The sequence below is a fragment of the Lytechinus pictus genome, chromosome 3 (genome assembly GCF_037042905.1).
Source record: "Lytechinus pictus isolate F3 Inbred chromosome 3, Lp3.0, whole genome shotgun sequence".
NCBI classification, from domain to species: domain Eukaryota; kingdom Metazoa; phylum Echinodermata; class Echinoidea; order Temnopleuroida; family Toxopneustidae; genus Lytechinus; species Lytechinus pictus.
The window spans coordinates 53,814,344-53,837,793 of NC_087247.1; the positions used below are offsets into that span (position 1 = coordinate 53,814,344).

The window sequence follows — 23,450 nt, forward strand, 5'->3', positions numbered from 1 at the left end:
TATGTATTCTATTCAAAGTTAAATAGTTTTCCTATTCAAGAATGAATAGAATCCTATTAAAAATGAATAGAATCAGTTTCATCCTCTTGTTAAATTGGAATATACCCTATTCAAAGTTAAATAGTATTCCTATTCAAGAATGAGTAGTCTTTCTATTCAAGAATGAATAGAATCCTGTTCAAAATGAATAGAATCATTGTCATACACACATAAAGAAAACAGGAGAATCATCAGTGTTAGCTTTCACATATAACACATTTTATTGCAACACCAAATTCAGGAATTGGTAACATTAACAATATAAAAAACATAACAAATTATAGAAAGGTATATTACATAAGTAAAAACAAAAGAAAGTCACATATTCACTATCAAGACATGATCTATGAACATTATGTTTATTATGTAGTGTAAGACAATAATTCCTGCACAGTAGTCATGGGATGATAAGTTGAAGTTATCCAATTTTAAAAAGTTTTTTCTGTAAATGATAAAACTTCAAGCATCCCCCCCCCCCTCAGGTTCATTTCTATATTCCAATAGACATCCTGATAGCATACATGTAAGAACATGCAGCTCAGATTTTTAAAATTGAACACCATGTTGACCAATGCCTTTAAGCCATTGTAAAGCTTTCTCATAGTAAGAATTGTTTCCACAAAAATAGGGTTTGCTATTCTCGAGCTACATCTGGTATACAAAGCATTCACAGCTCTAGGTTAACATCTCCTTTTAAAGGGCAAGTCGACCCCAACAAAAAGTTCATTTGAATCAAAAGAAAAAAAATTAAACAAGCATAACGCTGAAAATTTCATCAAAATCAGATTTGAAATAAGAAAGTTATGAAATTTTAAAGTTTGCTTAATTTCACAAAACAGCACATCCTGGTCAGCATGGACCGATGACGTCACCCACTCACTATTTCTTTTGTATTTTATTATATGAAATATAGAATATTTTCAAATTTTGTAGTTTTGTCAATAAGGGAGCTCTTTGTTTAATTGCAGTATGTTGCAGAAGTGGATTCCCCACATGTAGGAAGGAGTCAAGCCCTTTTAAAACTTGTAATATAGAAAAAAATTACGATATTTCATATTTCATATAATAAAAATACAAAAGAAATAGCGAGTGGATGACCACATCAGTTCCCTCATTTGCATACTGACCAGGATGTGCATATAACTGTTTTGTGAAATTATGCGAAACTTTAAAATGTCATAACTTTCTTATTTTAAATCCAATGTTGATGAAATTTTCAGCGTTATGCTGGTTTGATATTTCTCTTTTTATTCAAATCATCTTTTTGTTGTGGTGGACTTGCCCTTTAAGGACAAAGGAATAGGTTGTATAAAGTTACATGCTTGAGATTAGCTAAAACCAGATTTTGCATTTTTTAAATGTTAAAATGATAAATTTTAATGTTAAAATTTTAACATTTTTTAAATGTTAAAATGTTAAAAGTTTGAGATATTTTTTCTGAGGCGGCGACAAAATCGAACGGTTTCTCTGGTTTGAGTCCTGATTTACTGGCATTCAACAGCTGCATTTTTAAAAGTGTCTTTAAATTTAGAATTTATGGTTTCTCTTTGGTGTGAGCAATACAAACTTTCAATTGCCATCCTGAGAAATTTGTTATCTACTTCTCATGAAGAACCCATCCAGGGTTGTTTGATTTAAATCATGTCGATTTAAATCATGATTTAAATCATGTGAGTTTTTCAAAAAAAATCACTGATTTGGCCTGAATATGAATATCAATGTCATTTTTAGGTTTTCAGATAATTTGCTTTAAGATGCATATCTCATTTTTCTAAAAAAAAAGAGGTGATATTTTGAGACAGCGCATAAAACATGCTAAATTTTTGTTTTGGTTGCCCTACCTCCTTAAAAATACAACTTGAATGACTTACCCACTTGACTTCACAAGTAGGGGTTTGGGTGCAAGAACATTATTGCACAAGAAAATTGTTGACATTTGTGATTGATTTTCACCCTTAATTCACTGAACTTGACCAATCTGAAAAAAAAAATCTGTATCTATACATCTGTACAACAATTTCAAGCAATATTGTGAGATTTTTAGAAAACAAAAATTTCTTTTGAACTTGCCAGTTATGAGAATGGTCCAATACTCGCTTCTTTAATACTTCCAGCCCAATTTTCAAATGAAAACAAGTTTTGTCTACTTATGCTGGTAAACAAAACTTGTTACTTTTGGTTGCATTCTTTCTTTAAATGTTGGCATTTGCACAATGTGCTTGCCTCCACATTTCTCTCTGTTATTTCATGTTATTTACCTATTTATGATAAATACTTCTAAAGCTTCTAAAACCCTAACACATATATACAACCCAGTAGGCTACGCACTTTAACCTCTTTACCTTGTTTCTATATATAGGCTGTTATTGCTGGCACTGAGGTACCGCTGTCTTTTCCCTGCCCAGTAAAAAATCCCAAACATGTTGGCACTGACAAGCATCAGTTTTTAAAAGATAAATCACATAAATGTGCTGCGAAAAGATATGCCTTCCTACACTTTTTATAATCTTATATCCGAGTAGATATTCATACGTAGTGATATTTAACATAATACGAAGTTTGAACTTCAACACTAGTTAATAAGTTTTACGCTAATCTTCTGCAGACAGAGGTGCTGTGATACCTGTCTACAACTGGTATGACATCATACAAAAAACAATATGTACATCTTTTCAATTTTCTTTTACCCAAGGGGCCAGGTGGAGCAACATTGTAATGTTTTCATGATGTAATCTTTTATGATGTTATACCAGATGAGGTTGCCGTTTTTAGACAGGTATCACTGCGCTAATATGTTGGACTAGTGAAAATGTTCCAGGTGAGCGTAGTACTTATGTAGTACTTGTTGAAGTTTAAACTTTCATCAGGCTTTTTCATTTGAGGCGTACAAGTTCGATAGCACACCTAAAATAGTCTTGAGGTGTGCGATTTTCAGCACACCTAAATTTGGTAAAATTATACACAGTTAGATACAAAATGCACACCTACAGCATACCTGAATATATTGAGAAGTAGTGTTTGTAGCACAACATTCATTTCTCAAAAGAAAAAGCCTACTTTCATATCATTCTTCTACTTTGTTTTCTACAAGACGCGTTACTGCTGGCATTGAGGTACCTCTGCCTTTCCCCTGCCACAGTGTGTATACATTCGTTTGCAATTAAGAAATCCCAAACATTATGGCACTGAAATTAAAATTAGACAAATGAATGCACTCCTACTTTGATGTTGGTTGTAATTGCTGTCTGGTTAAGAAAGTATCAACAAATCACTAACTGTGAGTGCATGGATTTGTCTTCACAAATGATGCAAGTTATTTACCTATCAAAGATTACCATTTCTTAAAGCTACAAAAATCAGAACACTATAGGTACATCCATTAGGCTTAAATACACCAATTCACCTAAATGTGTTGTACAAACATATGCCTCCCTAAACTTCTTTTACCTTGTTTTCTAGATAGGTTTTGAGAAGTGTTACTGCTGGAACTGAGGTACCTCTTCCTTTCACCTGCCCAAGTTTGTAAACATTCTTCTGCAGAAAGTCCCAAACATGTTGACATTGCCAAGCATAATCCATATCAAGGATATACACTAGTTTCATGCATATATCAATTCCTTTCAGGAGACTTGTACATGGGATGGTGCTATTTTCCACAACAACAAACACTTGTTCTGGTTTGTCAATTTCACCTTGAATTAACACAAACGGTTGTGTTTGAGTCTTCTGGTCCAAGAAGCCTGGTATGTTTGTACCAATCTGCATATGAAATACAAATAAAATTGGTGACAAGTGAGATAGCAGAACCATCCACAAATGAAGGAGGGAATATTTAGTGCATCATTTCAATCTTAGTAAAACAGGCAAATGTAGTGAGGGTTGTGAAGCGGAGGGCTATACTGAATGCCAGACTAAGTTCTGATAAATGCAGGGAAATACAGCCAGCAGCTATACATGCCAATATTCGTTGAACTCAATTCTCACTGAAACATATTTTCCTCCAGAACAGTTTTCAAAGAAATTTTTTTTAAAATTAATTTCTCAGGTTTTTTAGTAATCACTACGGAACAGTACTATCATTTGTAATGTACGTCCATCCATTATGACAGGCGCGGATACGGGGGGGGGGCGAGCGGGGGAAAAAAGGGAGTGATAACCTTTTTTTTTTCTTGTAAGATTTCAAAAAGGAGTAATAAAGACTTTTTTTTTTGCTTGTCAGATTTCAAAAAGGAGTGATAAGCTTTTTCTTTCTTTTTTTTTTGCTTGTCAGGTTTCAAATTATTGTCAGAAAATTTTCCCAGTTTGAACCCCCCCCCAGAAATCCTGGATCCGCGCCTGCGTTATGAGACGATATATGACAGGCAAAACAATTAATTCTATCTTTTATTCTCATTCTCAGTCACAAATTTGAGTAATTTTCAAACCAAAGATGATGTCAACACCCCCCCCCCAAAAAAAAAAACATTTTTATTGAAAAATGTACACCCCTATTCAAACATACAATATTCCAAACCAAGTAGAGCAGTTCGCGTTTAGTTATAATGTGTAGCTTCACTGTGTTGACCGCTAAATGCACTGTCATATATTGTCTCATAATGGATAGCTTCATATTCCTATTAGGATTACAAACGCACTCATTTACTAGGAATAATAATTAAGGCTGATTTACAGAGCAAAACCTTTTCAAACATTGACAGGTTGACACCAGCCTTAAAACTGATTATTTTTTCTGTGAAGATTCAAAATAAACACGTCTGTTTGCAGATTTTTCTGACGGATCCACGTTTTCAAATGTCAAATTTTGGGGGTTAAAAAAGACGAAAATTCACCCACACACACACACTATGCATCTCAGACGTGTAAATACCCTTGCTGCCACAATTGCTTAGTTTTTGTGTCATATAGCTGATTTAACTGACTCAAACTTATAGAGCACTATAGCGGGCTTGTCAAATTATTTAAATTTTACTATAAAAAATTCCATCCAGAAAGGAGTTTACTGCAGTTTCTTTCACAAAATGTCATATTTTTGTCTAGGCTTTCATGGAGTCATAGGAGTGCCCCAGATATACTGTAGGAGAGCAATTTCTACTTTTTGCCCAGGTGCTACAACCCTTTGCAATGAGCCACTGTGTGTTTTATGTTATATCACTAAAATAATCTCAGTCCTGTCCTTTTAATAGCAGGCTCTGGGTATTTGTTTAATTTCTGCTTGATCTGTCTGAAACAGTGTGTGCCAAATAGTAAAAATAAAATTTGTTCCTCACCTCTTTGCGCTGCACGAATGCCTTGCGGGCTTCATCCATCGTTGAAGAACCACTTCTCCCTTTTGCCCCTTTCTTCTTTCCCGGTGGAAACAGCATAGGCAACACCTGCAGAGATAAGTTTACCTCCTGTTCATCTGAAACATAGGAGACAAGATACAACTACATTTGTAAGTTTCTAAATTATAGTTCTTCCAAATGTTTATTTTCTCTCAAACTCACATCAAAGTCACATCTGTACAAGAACAATTTATGCCGCAGCATAGCAAGAGTAAATTGCTCATCAACCAGTTATGGGAGCGTGTTGTGAATCAAACAAGTGCATATGAAAGCGCGTACAGACGCCGCAAACGTGACATGATAGCAACGGCAAAAACACCTGCAGAGAAGTAAACTCCAGGACAGACTAAGATTAATTTGTGCTCATTTTATCACATCTAACCTGAGATTAAAGTTAAGTACAGATGTGCAGCCCGAACACCCAAAATTTCCAACAACCACCCTTTGATGAGTAAACCTAAGAAGATGCAAATTTGCAACCCATGTGTTAACCATTTACTTTTGTTGCTTTTGGAAGGGGCCTTTTTAAAACTAATCAGTGTTTTTTAATACCAAGTAAATTGGAATGCAAATAAGTACTTTTTGACAATATATCGGTAAACCAAAGAAAAATTCCTCAAGAATTAATATGTACACCAATTTTAAAAAAAGGGGCCATAGGTAAACAAGAGAGGCCAAAAAGGACCCTATTCGGGCCACACATCCCCGTACCCACCCTTTTACTAAGACCCCCTTCCCAGCATCAAACACGGGCTTTGTCCTCCATTCATATCACACAATTTCAAATTGGAGATAAAGAGGTGGTTATCAAATACGACTCAACACCAGTGAATGAGACTATAATATCATTGGTTATATTATAGTCTTAGGTGGGTGAGAATGATGTTGGCAGAGGTCAAATTAGAGTTATCTTGAAATAGCAAATTTTTTACAAAAATTTTCATCCTTCAATACTAAAATCACTGTACATGTCAGTAGCATAAATTTAAGATCCCAATATTGGCGTAGAGATGATAAAAATCGATCTGCATGTCAAATTTTGATGAAAATGACTTTAAAAAAGATTTTGTTGTTGCTAATTAATTCAGATTTTGTTCTGACAAACTTTTGCATTTCAATTTGCAAATATTATGTCCTACATGTACAATGAACTTACTGAATCTTGCAACTTACATGAACATGATCTGTAATCTTGTATTGAAAGCAATTAATGTATTTATGCTCTCCTGAACATTTCACTTTTTTGTTGAGATATAAGGCTTTTATCATCTCAGCAATGATATGATGAAGGAAGCAAGTTTTCGTACGACAAAGTAAATGAATTAATAATAATATTCATATTTAAAAGAAACAAATACTTTTCCAGACATATTTGTAGTTTATTACTATTACTGCAAATTGTAAAAAATGTTGATATAGTTCACATCGCTCTAATTAATTAACATTAACATTAATCCCACTTACTGAAATGGGACAATCATAGTCTGGATTATCAGGTTTTCACCAAGCTATTATAATACATACATGTAGAATGGATTTCAAATTGCATATTCACTACTGTAGGCAGGGCCTTAGTTAGAATTTTGGAGTTGCCCCTCATTTTTTAAAGAGTGCCTGTCCAAAATGGGCTGAATTTGTATAAAATGTTCTTTACTTGCCCGTCAAAAAGGGAAGTTACCTGTCAAAGTGACGGGCATGGCATGGCCTGACTGTAGGTTTGAAAGAAGAGTGAAGCTGTTAGACATAAGCACCATTTTACCTGTTTCAACAGCACCTTTGAAGTTAAGGTATAGCCTCCAATCCACCTGCTTTTCAGCATAGTTCAGGACATGTCTGCAAAATTTCGGCCATGTGAGGAATAACTTATCTGCTGATTGTGGGAAAAGAATTCGGAAATCCTGGTCAACCTGTATAAAGACAAAGTTAAAATCGAATAGTTTTATGTTTTGTCATTAGTATAAAGAAAACCTGTTTTGTACATTCTATTTGCTCTATTAAAGTGGAAACTACAAGAATTACATATACATAAAATTGAATAATTTACTAAGCTGACTGGTCAAAAAATGGCTCTGCAAAAAATTTGAACGCAGGGAGCTAAAAAGTGTATAAGTTGTGAACTGTGAGAGCTGTGATATTTTGCCACCCTATGTAGACACCCCTATTTTTTTCACATCACATTACAGAACTGTGCCATCGTCTTAGAAATGCAAGCTGGCCTGAAGGAAAAACCTGAAAATGTGAATGAATCTGGGCTTTTAAAAGCCTTCAAAACGGGCTGAAATTAGATAAAAGTGCAAGATCAAGCTGGAAATCATAAATTAAAAAAGCAGGAATTACTGCAAAAGCAGGAAGACTTTACTAGTCAGTACCATTGAAAACTTACCATTCCTTCTGTGTCAATTAAACGTGGAAACAACAGTAAAAGCTCTTGCACAGGTTTGTCCTTATTGTCTCTAATGTAGCCTGCCCTCGCCTTACAGGTATCCCTCATCCATGATCGAACTTGTTGCCTTGGCTCTTTGTGGTCCTGAAGCCACTTTATTTTTGCATCTACTTCCTCATCTCTATCTAAATATGCAAATAAATTCAGGAGTTAATGCATTATGCCTTTTTAGTTTATTTATAAGTCATGACAGTCACAAGCAAATGTTCCATTTCACCTGATGACAGTAAAAAATTAACACAAGAAATAAAACATGTGGGCAGGCTGTGACAATTGGTTGCCTGATTGCCCTGGGCAATCATTTTTTGGTTTGGGCAACAATGATTAATATCAAATCGTAAGTTAGCTTGCATCAATGTTATCACTTAAGTTACACACATCCAAAAATTATACATGTCTTAAATAGTTACAAACCATAAACATATTCTGACTTTTAACTTTGCACAGACCGTTTTGTTATGCGGCTTGTTAGCAAGGTCAAGCAGTTTTAAGGCCAAGCTTGCCTGACCAGGCAATCAAGTGAAGAAAAAATCGTCGCAGCCTGCATGATGCACGCTCAACCCCCAGGCTCATACACTGTAATGTGCATGGTGCTGAATAGATGAAGCATGTGAAGCCTTAAAGCACTAGGAGTTTATTTGTTAAGATGTCAAGAATTAACCACTTCCCTGAATATTTCTTGACTGATTTCACTATTTTGTACAAACAAAAAGGGTACAGAAAAAAAGGAAGGAACTTGTGGCGCAGATCTCCAAAATATCATTCAGATCGATACGAAAAATTGCCTCATTTTCGTTACAGCGCAACTAATTTGTATATTCAGATGTCGCTTGAATGTGTCAGCATGATTGCTTAAACCCACTTTTTAAAAGACACTATACACATGCATGGGTATTATTTGAGACTAATTCTGTGTATGCTTCCCTGGCAGACACAAATACCCCTATTAGATCTCCATGACCAATTAACTAAGGTTATGTAATGTTCAGTTGTTATATTTCTTCCTTACCTGACGACAGATCCAGGTCTTCTGTATTAGGCAAGTTTGCTTGCACTTTCTTGTTGCTTTCTTTTGGCGTTCTGGCAGGATCACGATATCTGACGTTCCTTAGCCGCATTTCAATGTAACCTGATGAATCTTTTGTTTTGTTTTGGCTTGCTGGAGTGAACCAGGTCAACTTTAAAGTAAAAGAGTAAAAAAAGTAAAAAAAAACTATTGAATTTTAGAAGTAGAGATCACTGTTCATAAGAATTTGTATTACCCTTTGGGGTAACTGTACGGTCAATCAGATTTACCTTAATAAAGGCTTGCCCAATCTGAGACAATAACCTTTCAATGATTTAAGCATTTAGACTTTCAGTTGTATCAAGTTTCATCCACTTTTGTCTGGTTGAGTAAATAATAACCTGCTGCAGATAACGTGTTCAGGGGGTCATTTAGCATTAGCTGATATTAAGTATAAACAATGGTTATCTTGGTCATCATGAGCCTAAAGTCAATGATGAACATGGCTTGTAAATGGGTGATCCTATCTTTAACAAGTAACAATGTTACACACAATTTATCTAGCCATGAACTAACATAATGAACTCAAAACTTACGTAAGCATCATGATCATCATTGTCCAACGCAGGAAACTGGGTAACAATGCATTTTGCCATTGCCAATTTTTGCTCTGTTTTAGGCCTTTAGAAAAATGAAAATTGAATGTTTAAGAATATTGTTTTAAAAGGCTATATATATTAGAGATTAAATGCAATTCTTTGCAGGGAATAAATTACCTAGTATCGCATCGCAATTTGCTTTGCTTTTTTGCAGGGCTGCTACACAAAATTTACTTTGTGTCACAATTTTTTTTCCATGGGATTGTACATAATTTGTTTTAAATATTTTCCCATCTCCAAAAATTTCTAATCAAATCTGGGAAGCAAAATTATTCCCTGCTTTGAATTGTAGTCTGATGAACTTCTGCTTCATTGGTGATCTGCTTTGAGAATATCCTTTATATAGCAAAATTTTGATCCACCCATTTTCTGATTTTAGTAATTCCAAACTCCCATCCTTTAATAAAGCAGACAAACAGTGCAAGGTGTATGTATCACACCAAACTATTTCCAAGCACCTGCATAATACACATGTAATGTCAGCTCATTGCATGTATTTGTTATGTAAATGTGATAAACAATTCAAAAGCTGTGTTTAAATATCAACACACAAGTTTCAATTATGCCATGAAAATGTAAAAAAATATAAATTTATGTGAAATTTGTTAGATAAGATTACATGTATACAATTTTTATACCAAGTGTCTGGTTATTTCTGGTATGCAATGCACCAGTTAAGTTGATAATTAACTTTTGTGTCATCTACAAGAGAAAGGGATTGCTTTTGAAATGGTATGTATGTGTCTGTGGTCAAACTTTTAATCCTTGACATCTATTTGATCACTGGAGTCAATTGGTAAGGCAAATAAGCAAATAAACTACCACATAGTATAGCACATCTAAATACGCTAGCATTTCCTTTTTCTGCTCATAGGATTTTAGCTTACCACTTTGTATATGTCTCTATCAGGTGTGAGACCAATGTGTTCACTATCAATTTTCGTGAATTGTAGCTGATGCACCCTTCCTCCATCTCCTTTATAAGCTCCTCCCCCTCTCTCCGTTTGGACAAGATGGCTCGTATGTCCTGCAGATCAGAAGTGATTACAAAGAAAGGTCATAAGTGGATGCTTTAAGTGATCCATGTATGTGCCGGGGCCTTCACATCTAGAATATGAGAGAGATACTATAGGAACAGGAACAAACAAGGAGCCTAGCTAGTACATTTTTTTTCTTCATTTTGCGCCAACAATCGTTAAATGTGGTACCATCATCCAAATCGATAGTTTCTGGGATTGTTTTCATACCTTTTTTTTAAATTAATTTCATATTTTTCTAAAAAACAGCCAATATGTGTCAAATAACTGCTTTACAAATCATGGGTTTTTTTGGTTTAAAAAAATGATTTTTGCCTTTACTGACAAATATTTTGAAAAATAGGAATTTAACTTAAAAAAAAAACAAAACATACCCAAGAACTATCGATTTAGATGATGTTTACCCATTTTTTACCCAAAAGTATTTTTTCTAGGCTTGTTAAAAAAATTGGATAAATAACTTGCTGTTTTTGGTGAGTTTCTGAAAAGCAAGTTCTTAATCTAAAATCTGATGCTATAATTAGATTTCTTGTGAAATTTCCTTTTAAAAAGTGTCTACATTTATTCAGCATACATTAGTTTTCAAGTTACAATGAAAACAATTTTACAGAAGTCGCAAGGCTCTGACCTCCCTTAATGTTGATTAAAAACTTACATGAGCCATCTTGATCTTTTTAGCCTCGGGTGGTTTGATGATAGATGTTGATGAACTGCTTGGGATAGACACTGACGAGTTGCTGGTGTTTGGGATATCTTCTGGTGGTTTAGATGTTGATGATGAACTGCTTCGGATAGACGTTGAGGAGTTGCTGGTGCTTGGGATATCTTCTGGTGGTTTGATGATAGATGTTGATGAACCACTTGGGATAGACAGTGAGGAGTTGCTAGTACTTGGGATATCTTCAGAGAACGTGCAATCTTCAGAGATCAATGATGGTCCCTCAAGTAGTGAAGTGCAGAACAGATGGTTATTAATACAGTAAATCATTAAATTTGTTTTCACAATTCCCAAAACAGAGTGCTCAATGGATTCCCAGAGATAATTTATTCAAAATTCCAAAAGTTCCAATCAGCATTTAATCACTATACTACTTATAGTTTCATACAAGAGTTGTACTAAGATCAGGTAGAATCACTAAATCTTTACAAAACTCCCTAGCTGGTTTACAAGCTCTTTCAGGAGTTCCTGAGCTATTGAGCTACTCAAACATGAAGGTCTATGTACTCCTTTGTTTTTTTTTTGGTCTGTTTGTTTTTATGTCAAAGCATCGACTTTTTTTTTTAAACTAAGAGTTTCTATTACATGTAAAACTTGAAAACTTATATACAGTATTAACATCCAAGTTTTTAGACCAAAAATTTGGATCCTGCATGTCCGTCAAAGTGTCAAGTTACATTGCTATGAACAGCAAGCAGTCATAAAGGAAGTGAGTTGTGAGTTGAAATTGTAACGAATTAATCAAATTTCTTCACATGCACAATGTGTATGCAGGTCAGAAACTCTACATGCAAACAAAAAATGTTATCTACATTGTGCATGTGTGCTGTGCACCCTCTACATGTGCATTGTATATCGAGCTCTGGCTCAAAATTAATGGTTTGTGACCTGCAGTAGATTGAAAATCCTGTTTTAGTAACTTAGCAAAATAAATCAATCTTTTTTGCGATTGAATTACTCACCTACAACATACATCTTGTGCTTATGTAATACAAGTCATCATCGTCATCATAGGATTTAGTAGCATGCAGGGGATTAGAGTCAATCAAATTCTCAACTTGAACCACAGTTATTTCCTTTGGCTCTTTAGGTTGTACCGCATAAGCATGGAAGTGTCTTTTAAATCCATATGTATGCCACAAATGGCACACAAGAAAAACTGTTGTACCAACTGCAAGCACTGTTCTCACATTTCCAAATTGGGCATCTCCATTGTCATTTTTGCTAACTGCCACCATCATATTTTCACGATACTCAGTACCATAAACCTTGCACCACTGTGCAACATATATATCATCATATAAAGGTATGCTACATGTCTGAGATATAATTTCAGCACCTTCCAATGATGCTAACATCACAGATAAACCAGGACCTGTTTCAACAGATTTCTGTGTCATTGTCTGATTGCTTAATACGTTATAGCAAAGCTGCATTTGGTTTCTGTAGGCTAGAGTTTTGGCAATATTTCTGAAATTGCACACAATGTGTGCCAAACGTTTAGAAAAGTTGTGCTTTCCTTCGAAACGCATCACCCAATAAATAATGAGAGGTCCAAGCAGCTGCATTGCTGAAGGGTAGTGGCTCATGAAGTGGTGTTTCGGCTTCAGATCACGATCAGGAAAGAGTTGCAAAAAGAGCATGTGGTGGTCTCTAATTAATTGTGCCAAGAACAAGGTATGTCCCTTGCTTATCTTAGATGAAAAAATGATATCCATACATTGTTTCAAAGCTACGATAAGTTCCCAGTGCTCATCATCTTCTTGAATAAGATCTGCAAGCATAACTCCAATATGACGGACAAGGCACCACATTTGTGCTGCATGCTGTCCTGCAGCACCATCAGGAAAACGAAGCTGATTGCTATAGTGAAGGGGCAGGGTTTGTTACTTGCATCAGGTAGGCCGTAATTGAAACTCGTAATCCTGGCATTTAATGTTTCTAATGTAAAAGCTTGTTTTCTGATAAGTTCATGCAGCACCAATTTCACCTCCAAGGGGCACACTCCCTCTAGCATGTCATGCATGATGTCTGGTGCTCTGTTGTCTAGAGTATGAAAGTGTGTCAATTCATTCAAGATACATGGTGATTTTATACCAGTCTCTTGTAAGCTATTCCTATTAAGGTCCAGTTGATAATTCTCAGGTGTCCGCATTACTTCTTTTCTTTCAAGTAAAGCATGCTTTATGTCAGCACGTGGCATTCGGCAAGTTCTGCATGGAAAGTTTGCTGTGAAGCCCTCGCTGAAACCAAACAATGAGTGAATCCCTAGATTGTCTCCTACTACTTGTGCTATCCCAACCTTTACAACTCCATCAAGAGTGTCGGTATGAATGGCTATACCATCTGACTCAAGCACCTTCAGATCTTTCAGCAATTGTGACAAAATCACAGGATATCCATAAAGTTTTGCGTCACTTGAATTGAACAGCATCAACAAATATATGTTTGCTAAAGTTGACCGGTATTGAGGTGGTACACTAGCAATTTTGAAATACACTCCTGTCAGTTTGTGAGTCCCAGACTTAGGACTAAGAGGGTTGGTAAGCTCGAAGTCATCTACATACAGAATTAGTTTGATTGTACGAGTGCTAGATAAAAACCTACTTTGCCTGCAGAAAAAACCATCTTGAAAATCATGCATCATACCATCTGTGCTTGGTACATAGCTTACAGCTAGTTTCATAAGATCTGTTTTTTCAAGCAATAAGGTTATTAGCTTTTTAATTGGAATGTACTGGCATGTGATAGTCTTCATAACCTGCTGCACATTGCCTGTTAAACGGTTATTACATGGATAATATGCAATACCTATTGTAGTTTGTTCAGGCTGAATAAAAGCTGCACTGTTCTTGAAGAATTTCTTCTGCTTGTATTGACTTTCCATGTTATCAAACGGGTGGGAAACCATATCTATATCCAATAGGAGACTTTGAAATTCATCATTTTCTTCAAGTCCAGTTTCTGCACCGAATTTTTGCACCTTATATTTTATATACATACACGTGTCTTTAACTAAAGAAGCTGACTTTTCTACAACTTCATTAACTGTGGTATGGACAATGCTACTGTTTGCCAGCAGACCCGCAACCAGCATGACAGCCCGTTCCTTAATTTCATCCTCACCAAAATAATCCCACATCTCAGCATCCCCTTCTGTTGGGTCAATGTCAACATCAATGTTTTCAGCAAAATCATTGCCTGCGTCAACATCTGCAGCATTATAAAATTACCATGTGGACGTGGTGGGACATGGCCATGTGGTTCTCTAGTACAAGCATGACTCATCAAGTGGCGCTTGAACTGTTCCGTTCTGCCTGAAAATGTTCGTTGGCACCCTTCCTGCATACATACTATACTTTCTGTAAAAATACGGCCCTTAATAACACCATGTCGATTCTGTAAATGCCATAAAATTGCTTTACTGCCACCGTCTATAAGTTCACCACAATTGGGACAAGTACAATTATATTCCATTAGAATAGTGTTTCCGATATACTCCTTTACAGAGTAAAAGTCAAAATAAAAGTACCTTCAATTCCTTTATCCTTTGGAGCAGCTTTGATCTTGGACCAAGTGGCTTTATCAAATCCGCTTTCACAGCTTGATCATCAAGGAGAAGGAGGGTTTCTTGGTCAATCTCTTGTTCTGTTACAAATAAAACCATATGACCATATTCCGTGTTATTCATGATCCAGATTACAGGCATTGTGGGCATGTGTGTTTTTACCAGGTTTTCATGAGGGGTGTAATTAGAAAGAAAAAAAATTAGTGGTTCTTGAGTCGAAGTTCTCGCTTCGATCTCATGGAGCAGTAGTTGGGGAATCTTCATAATACATACAATGTAGCTGAATTTGGTAGAATTTAATTGGTATCAAATTCAAGAAACACTTTTGAAGTTTGAAACATAATATTTGCTGATGACCTACACAAATCTTGGAAAATTAGGAAGATTCAAAGTTCTTCACATGGCTTTCTAGTGCGCATGTAAGCAAAATCTTTCTGCAATATTAGCGTAAGTGATAATGGCGCAAAAAACCTGAGGCACACTATGTTTATCTCACACATATTAATGCATTGCATCTTCCCTTTTGTGTTCTAAGCATGCAAGGACCCAAATTCCCCAAAATGCCCTTTAATATTTGACCAACTGAAAATCATATGACACCCCTCCCCCATAAGTTTCTCCTTGCCCCTTCCCCTGTAAATAATGCACGCTCTTTACCGACCAAATTTTTCCTCTGTGTAATTTGATGGGAAACATATCGATTCTAATCGGATACTCTAATAGTCGCTACAGATAAACCATTTGCAATAGAAAGCTCAAACTTCTTGAGGATGTCAAACTTAGTATTATCTTTATTCTGGTATCCTTTGATAAGCAAAAAATTCAAAAAAATTTTGAAAGAATGAAAAGCACCCTCATGCTACATTTTAACCTATGATGGCGCATTTCACAAAAACGAAATGTCTGATTTTTACAGAACTTTCAAAATCTTGTATTTTGACTTCATTTGCATCTAATTTGACACCAAAGGTACAGAAATATTCACTGAAAATGAGTGAAATTAAGTAACTTTTTGCTCCTTCCTACAATTTCAATAGCTATGAGCTGACATAAGAGGGCATGGCGCACCTTTTTGGTAAACACATAGTCCAAAATTTTTCCATATTATATTGAGATAAGTCATTTCCCACAAAAAAAACACTGTTGTAAAAATTAAATTACCAAAAAAGTGTTTTTGACCCCTGTATAAAGCCCACTCCTACTTTTAATTCAAAACTATTTTGTACACATTTGTCATAGGTTCAACAACAAACATAAGGCGGGACAAAATTGTTCTGGTTACATACTGCCCAGAAAGTTGGGTAAGTCTGTCGGCAAAACATTTTATTTTGAACAACAATTTAAAGTTGATCGCTCATTATAAATATTCCAAGTAAAAATGAGTGCAAAATTTGGAAGCTTGACATCACACACCTTCAAGCTTGCTAACCCCCTACAAGCCAAACAGCTCCGTAGGTCAAAGCATGGCCAAACAAATCCATAGCCAGACAGGCTCACATTATAGATGGAATATTATTTTATTGTTGCTTGAGGAATTTCTCGAACGGATAAAAAAGTGTGTAAAGTGATTTGTTACTAACCATGAACGCCCAACGTTATTCTCGGACTTTGATTGAACGGCAGTAAATGTCTTGCGTGCTGCGTACATTCAAATACGGAAGGCTTAGGCATGCATTTACTGTGCATATTTAACACTGTTTTGCATACCAAATGCAGTGTTAAACTCAATTAAACTTGCTCAGTCTGAGAAATTCTTCAAGCAACAATATCAAATTTTGCGACAGTTGAACAGTTATGATTACAAAAGCTTACCTTCAAAATTTTCCAGAAATCTTTCCAGCCCCCACATCACTAGTTTCTCTTTAACAAAGTCATCCATGATGACAACACACTCCAATCTGGAAGGAGATCCGTGAAAAGGAAGGAGCTGTATAAAAAGGGAAGATAATCATTATCGGGGTTAAAAGTTTGGTTCAACTTTTTAATTTGACATCACATTTTCAATTTGACTTAACTCATATATAGAGGACCCTCTCCTAATGGCCTCAAATGTTGAAAATTAGTTTTGCATAAATCTGTTTCTATCTCTTTCCTACGAGGGCTAGCATTTTCTTGTGAGGGGGGGGGGTCCAAATTTACAAAAAGTCGACGGCGATAAAGTTACAACACCCCTATTTCAGCAACAAAAATTTAATAACCCCCATCAATGATACACTTTACCCCCTAAAGAGGCTAAAATTGTATTGAAATCAGTCCTTTTGAGCAAAATAAACACACTATCTGTGGTCATCAGGTGGGTGTTTCATAAAGCTGTTCGTAAAGTTACGAACGACTTTACGCACGACTGGAACATGTTCTTAGGTCATAATTCAATTACATAGGGATATCACAGAGCACAAGAAAGGATCACCAGTCGTTCGTAAAGTCATTCGTATCTTACGAACAGCTTTATGAAACACCCACCAGGTGACTTCAAACTTTTTGATCATCAAAATGTCATTTTAATACTCCTTGGGTATAAATTTTTCTAAAATTTAACTCTTGGGCGATTATGAAACACATTTCTTTTTTATTTAAATTTTTTCCCCTCAAATAGAGCTCAAACTAAATTTCTATCTGATTTAATTTGACATGATAGACTAGAGCTGAATTAAGAAGCACTCATACAGGAATGTTAATTATTTGTCTCTGGAGACATAAGAACATTTATAAGATGGAAACTATCCCCTCTAATTTCATAATTTTTTCGATTTTGAGAAAACCATTAGAGTGGTGGGTTTGTATGTTGCTGCTGTTTCTACAACATAAAAAATCAATAGGTGTGGGTAAAAAATACAGTTGTCTATAAGGCAAGGGCAATAATGGAACTTGTAAACATAAAACTGGCAACGAGTTCTCAAGCTTTAAAATGGGCCAAAAATTAGTTTTAAAAAATCAGTTCTTTGAGCCCCTATTTTGGTGCCTTTCCATTCTTTAAGCCCCTATTTTCAGCCCTGCGAATCTCACACCCATACCAAAACAAAAGTTTAGTACCCCTCCCCCCCCCCCCCCCCCCCCGATCGATATTTGCTCTTGGAACCAAATTATGTCTCACATATATGAAATTCTTGTAGGCCTACATGGCATTATAAGCTTAGTGTTCAAAAATAAAAATTCCAGGGGAATTCGTCCCCTCCCCCCCCCCCTTAGTACTGCCACTGCTGAAAAATGTCTCTGGAGTGGCTTCTGACATGACTTGCCGCGATAAATTGCTCTGACTTAACCCATTTTAGATGTGCCACTGAGCGAAATCATGCACGCTCGCTTTAAAAGACAATATCTGATCTGATTTTGTAGGCACACAATATTTCATTTCCAGTAATTTTTCAACAAACCCCCCCCCCCCCAAAAAAAAAAAACATTTTAAGGCCAAGTAAAACAAAAAAAAATGGTTCTCTTCTGGTTTTTGGAAAAATAGGAGGGGCTCTTTGTTTTTTATTGAATTAATTTCTGAATACCTACGGTTTATAGCACTATATTTTCAATATGCGGTGCCCCCCAAAAAGATGGAGGCCTTTTTATTTTCTTGTTTCAAACATCTTTATAAAACAAGTTATATGGCCTTGGGAATTAAAGTTCCGGGGAGGGGAGGTAGTAGACTTGCATCTTTTTGAAATCACACAGGGCTTTATTTTTGTTCATTATCAGATCACTTATATAATATTCTGAGAAAATAAAAAAGTCCTGAATACAAAGTCTGTTGCAATTAGAATTTGTTGAAATACATGTAAATATATGCAAATGTCTCTAATTTCCCCCCTCGATCGGATTTGTTCTTTTTTACTAGCCCTGACAATATACATATCGGTCATATCAGACCAGCAAACTAAGCTAATTGCCTGACAGTGACTTTTACTGGTAAGGCCAAGTAAAATCAATTCCTAGTTTCTCGTCCGGATTTTTCGAAAATGAGGAGGGGGTTCCATGTTATTTATTTGATATTTGATTTTTTTTTATACACAAAAATGCTATTGGGTCAACTTCAACACATTCTTCACAAATTTAGTAACACTTGTACTACACTACAGAGGATCGAAACAAGGTGTAATTGCATATTAATGTTTTTTGGTATATCATTGTCTAGAAGTCCTCATATTTTTATTCATATCATTTCAGAACAAAAATATCAAATAACAAAGCAATTAAGGCGGCCCCCAAAAAAGGAAGGAGGGGACGAGAAAAAAAATTGAAATTATTTTTATTTGGCCTCATCTGACCACCTGACAGGTGTGTGTCAAGCCCTTTTTTTTTGGGGGGGGGGGTGGTCTACATATATGTGACCTACTATCTCAAAAGCCCACAATAAGTCACCTAAAATGAGTTTTGAAATTTTCATTGTTGAAATTCCATTATTTTAATTATATTATTCTAGAATTTACAAGACGGCTGTGCCCTTAGCCTTTAGGTGTTGACATGCGTAGTCAGTCACAACTATGTCAACAGAGGGTTTCCTTTATGATAAAAATATTGAGGCCTAATCTTAAAGATCCATAATGCTTAGAAAATGTTTCGAATCGGCTACTCTTAAAATGTGGGATAATTCATCAAAGCACATAGTAATAAAGTACTAAAATCTACAAGAAAGGCCAACTGAGAAACTCTGATTTCTGAAACGAATTGAAATAAAATCACAGGTTTCTAGTAGGCTTTGAGTTTCCCCCTCCTGCGCTAAGCGTGGAAGCTTTGAAATTTCCTGAAATCATTAGCAAAAGAAGACAATCTTTGTTGTGATTCTACATCTGCCCTTTCCCTAACTTCTCTTACTTTTTCATTTTTTTTTCTCTCTCCCCCTTTCTCCCTCTCTCCTTTTTTTGTTTTTTTTTGGGGGGGTGACTGCCCCAACCCCCCCAGCTACATGCCTGGTAGTTATGACACTGATGGCTAGTTTTATCTCAATGTCAATCTTGACACTTTGCCAAAGACTCTCTTTGCATGCATATAATATAGGCCTAGGCCTACATAAAAAAACTAGAAATATCACTATCAGTGATTAATAATACTACCCCCGCCAGCAGCGCTCTACCTACATAAAAAATAATATCCCACTATAATAACCCCAAAAAGAAAAGAAAAAATGAAATATTTTGAAGTCTATCAGTTAGGGCAAAAACTATGCATCATCAGATATATCAAAGAATGACATTTCACTGAGAATCCAATCAACAGTGCAACCTTCTTTTTTTTTAACTATTAGGCCTATATCTTGCACTTCTTCATATCACTATGGACCCATGCACCGAATTTCAAATCAATTGGTCAAAAAATGAGGGAGTAGTATGATCCACAAGATTTTTGCACCAATTTTATTTTAAAATGTTGTTGCCATGGCAACGCAATTCTCGACTTTGACGAAAATTATATCTTGCACTTATATTTTATACACATCAATATGGACTTAATGTTCCAAATTTCAAATTAATTGGTCCTTAACTGAGGGAGTAGTATGATCCACAAAAATTTTGCACAAATTTCATTCAAAAAATGCTGTTGCCATGGCAACACGATTCTCGACTCTGACGAAAAATATATCTTGAATTTTTATACATCATTATGGACCTATGTAAAGCCTACTAGCCTAATTAAAAATTCAGGTCAATTGATCAAAAACTGAGGAAGGAGTTAGATCCACAAATTTTTTGCATGAATTTCATTCAAAAAATGCTGTTGCCACGGCAACGCAATTCTCAACTTTGATGAACAATATATCTTGCACTTCTATACATCATTATGGACCTATGTAGGCCTACTAAATTTCAGGTCAATTGATCAAAAACTGAGGGAGGAGTTAGATCCACAAGATTTTTGCATGAATTTCACTCAAAAAATGCTGTTGCCATGGCAACGCATTTCCCGACTTTGACGAAAAATATATCTTGCACTTCTACATATCATTATGGACCCATGTATTAAATTTCAAGTCAATTGATCAAAAACTGAGGGAGTTTGATCCACAAGATTCTGCAACGGACCGCCCGCCCGCCCGGCCACACGGTGATTCCTATATAGGGCCTAGGCCTACCCCCTTACAGTTACACACCTTGTGTGTGGCGGGGGTATAAAAAATCAGTAGTAGGCCTACTCGTAATGTAGATAGATCTAGGCCCCGCCGGGATCTAACAGTTAGGCCTATACTATAGCTAGGCCTACATGGGTCTGCCTTGCTTTGCCTTGCCTTGCTCAAGACGACTCGACATGCTATTGCTAACCATAACTTACTAGGCCTAGTAGGCCTAAAGTTAGGCCTAATAGTACTAGTTAGATAGGCCTAACGTTAGACCTAAGGTAGGCCTAGCCTAGCCCAACTTCCAAGCCTAACTTACTCGAGTTCCATTTGCTGTCTTATGACTGAGACTGCTAGTGCTAGCCGCGAGACCAGGGCCAGGGGTGAACATCATAAAACAACATCAATTCCAGACTAATCATTGTGCAAACTGCATGCAGACTGTCGAATGCAGTAGGCTAAGGCTAATTAAGCTACCGTACATCAATCATATTCATAACGTATGTGCATCGAGTAGCATCGCAGTGATCGTACATGACATTTTGTGAGTTGCATTGACATTTTGTGAGTTGCATTTTGACCGAAAATCGTATGATGGCACTGTTGCAGATACAAGAAATTTGTTCAAGAGAATAGAGCATATTAATACATATAAAAATAAAACTACTTCACCGACAAAATCATGTAATATCTTACAGATTAAACTGGATAACTTACCGCGGTATACACTCATGATATGGCGACTGATTTCAAATGATCGTCTGCGCTAGCGCTGCGCTAGCTGCGCGCGCGGCCGGCGCGGTGACGTCAGTCAACAAGTTTGACCAATGAAATGTTTCATCGAAGACAACGTCATTTTGAAGAGAATACGTATCAAAAATTTTCAGCATCCACGTCATTTTGTCGGGGGGGGGGGGCACTCAACTTTGGGTTTGGTAGGGATGTGCGGCCCCGGTTTCTGAAACGGGGGACAGGTATAACCGAGTTGACTCTGAAAAGGAGATCTATAACCGAAGTGACCTTAAAAGCAGTGGCGGCACCAGGATTTTTAAGGGGGGGGGGCAAATAGGGGGCAAAACAAAATGTGGGGGGGGGGGGGCAATGCCGGACAAAAAAACCCTCCCTTTTCTTTTCTTTCTCATTTTCAACCCTTTAATTTTTCACTCCGAAAATTATTGGGGGCAACTTGGAGGGGGGGGGGGGGCCGGGCAAAGCTTCTGACGGGGGGGGGGGGGTCAAATGCCGTTTGAAGTTGAGAGCTATTTTTTGTCAATTGCTCTGGAAGCAAAAAAATCTGAAATTTGCTTAAAATGGCCGGGGGTCTAGATATTAAATTTCCCCCAAAAGGGATTAAGAATTTTCAAAAAGGGCTTGTGAACTAAATATTGTGCTTGAATTTATATGGGGTCTACGGAGCGGCAGGCAATTAAGGCGTGAAGAGGGTGTTTGCGGCGGCACATTTTTTAGGTCAGTACGTGCCCCGGGCATTTTGTCATTCAAAAGGGAACGATTCTCTATTTTCATTAAATAGTCTTCTATTCAAAATATTTGACAAGGAAATCTTTTTGTTATTGTCATTCAAAATGAAACGATTCTTTTCATTTTAAATAGTTTTCTAATCATTTTGAACAGTTTTCTATTCAAAATATTTGACAAGGAAATCTTTTTATCTTTGTCATTCAAAATGAAACGATTCTTTTTCATTTTGAACAGTTTTCTAATCATTTTGAATAGAAAACTATTCATTTTGAATAGTTTTCTATTCGAAAATATTTGACAAGGAAATCTTTTCAGAATTTGAAGAGGTTATTTTAAGAGTGTATACATCATGTGGATATCAAAGATCATGTGCAACATGATATAACCATGATATAACGTAAGAACAGGCCCGGGTAAGCCGGCTGGTTCAACGTTATATACCTATTGATAATGTATAAATATATAGGCTTATAGATATTTGTTATTTCTATTCAAGTTCTCTCTTTATTTTTCAGTCTTGATTGTAATTGTCAACTGTCTTAGCGTCCCATTGACGCGCAAGATCCAAGTTGCAACATCGGCCTGTAAAGTAATAGGTCTTATCGCCATTATCGTTGCCGGGGTTTATCAACTTGCTAAAGGTGAGTAATGACTTGTGAAATATGATACACCATTATCTACGAAATAGTATCACCAGCTCCCAGGACAACAAATATTTTATTTTTTTAAAGAGGAAAATAGAAGAATCGACATCATCGCCGATGAATTGTCCGAATTGTTTAATATATATGGGGATTACATTTTGGGGGGGGGGGTGGATTCGAAAAATTAATGAACTACTTTTTGTTGTTGTTCTCCTGTGTGAATCTATATGGCTGGTTGTTGACTTTGTGGATAATGCAAATTTCCATGGGAAAGTTTGTTTAAAGTAGAACTATATTGAAAATCGTAAAAATGGAGAATCATATATCAAATTAAAGGAGAAAATAAGGAGAACACGATGGTGTAAATCATTTATCATGGAGACCGATGGAACTCAGTTAATTGATAGTTTAAAGTTCTCTCTCTGAATGCTTCAAACACGCAGAATTACGTCGGCGAAATTGGGGATTTTTTATGACGTCACTTTCTGTACGA

General features: G+C 36.1%; 1 protein-coding gene across 1 annotated transcript; it reads right to left on the reverse strand.

The window, feature by feature from the left end:
- Window positions 1–236: 236 nt before the first annotated feature.
- LOC135153633 (uncharacterized) lies at window positions 237–21,621 on the reverse strand. The gene is made up of 11 exons (XM_064097367.1): window positions 21,552–21,621; window positions 16,607–16,721; window positions 14,759–14,874; window positions 11,164–11,448; window positions 10,359–10,498; window positions 9,409–9,493; window positions 8,816–8,984; window positions 7,747–7,931; window positions 7,123–7,270; window positions 5,307–5,440; window positions 237–3,798 (listed from the first exon to the last, which is right to left on the reverse strand). The coding sequence occupies exons 2-11, from the start codon at window positions 16,671–16,673 to the stop codon at window positions 3,472–3,474; spliced, it is 1,656 nt and encodes a 551-aa protein (XP_063953437.1). The 5' UTR covers window positions 16,674–16,721; window positions 21,552–21,621; the 3' UTR covers window positions 237–3,471.
- Window positions 21,622–23,450: the final 1,829 nt, after the last annotated feature.

Excerpts from the sequence above, each read along its gene's own strand:
- LOC135153633 (XM_064097367.1), bottom strand. The coding sequence starts at position 16,673 with ATGGATGACTTTGTTAAAGAGAAACTAGTGATGTGGGGGCTGGAAAGA. Across the intron at positions 7,932-8,815 it reads AGACCTGGATCTGTCGTCAG|ATAGAGATGAGGAAGTAGAT; the intron begins GTAAGGAAGAAA and ends TTGCATATTTAG. Across the intron at positions 7,271-7,746 it reads TAATTGACACAGAAGGAATG|GTTGACCAGGATTTCCGAAT; the intron begins GTAAGTTTTCAA and ends GTCTTTATACAG.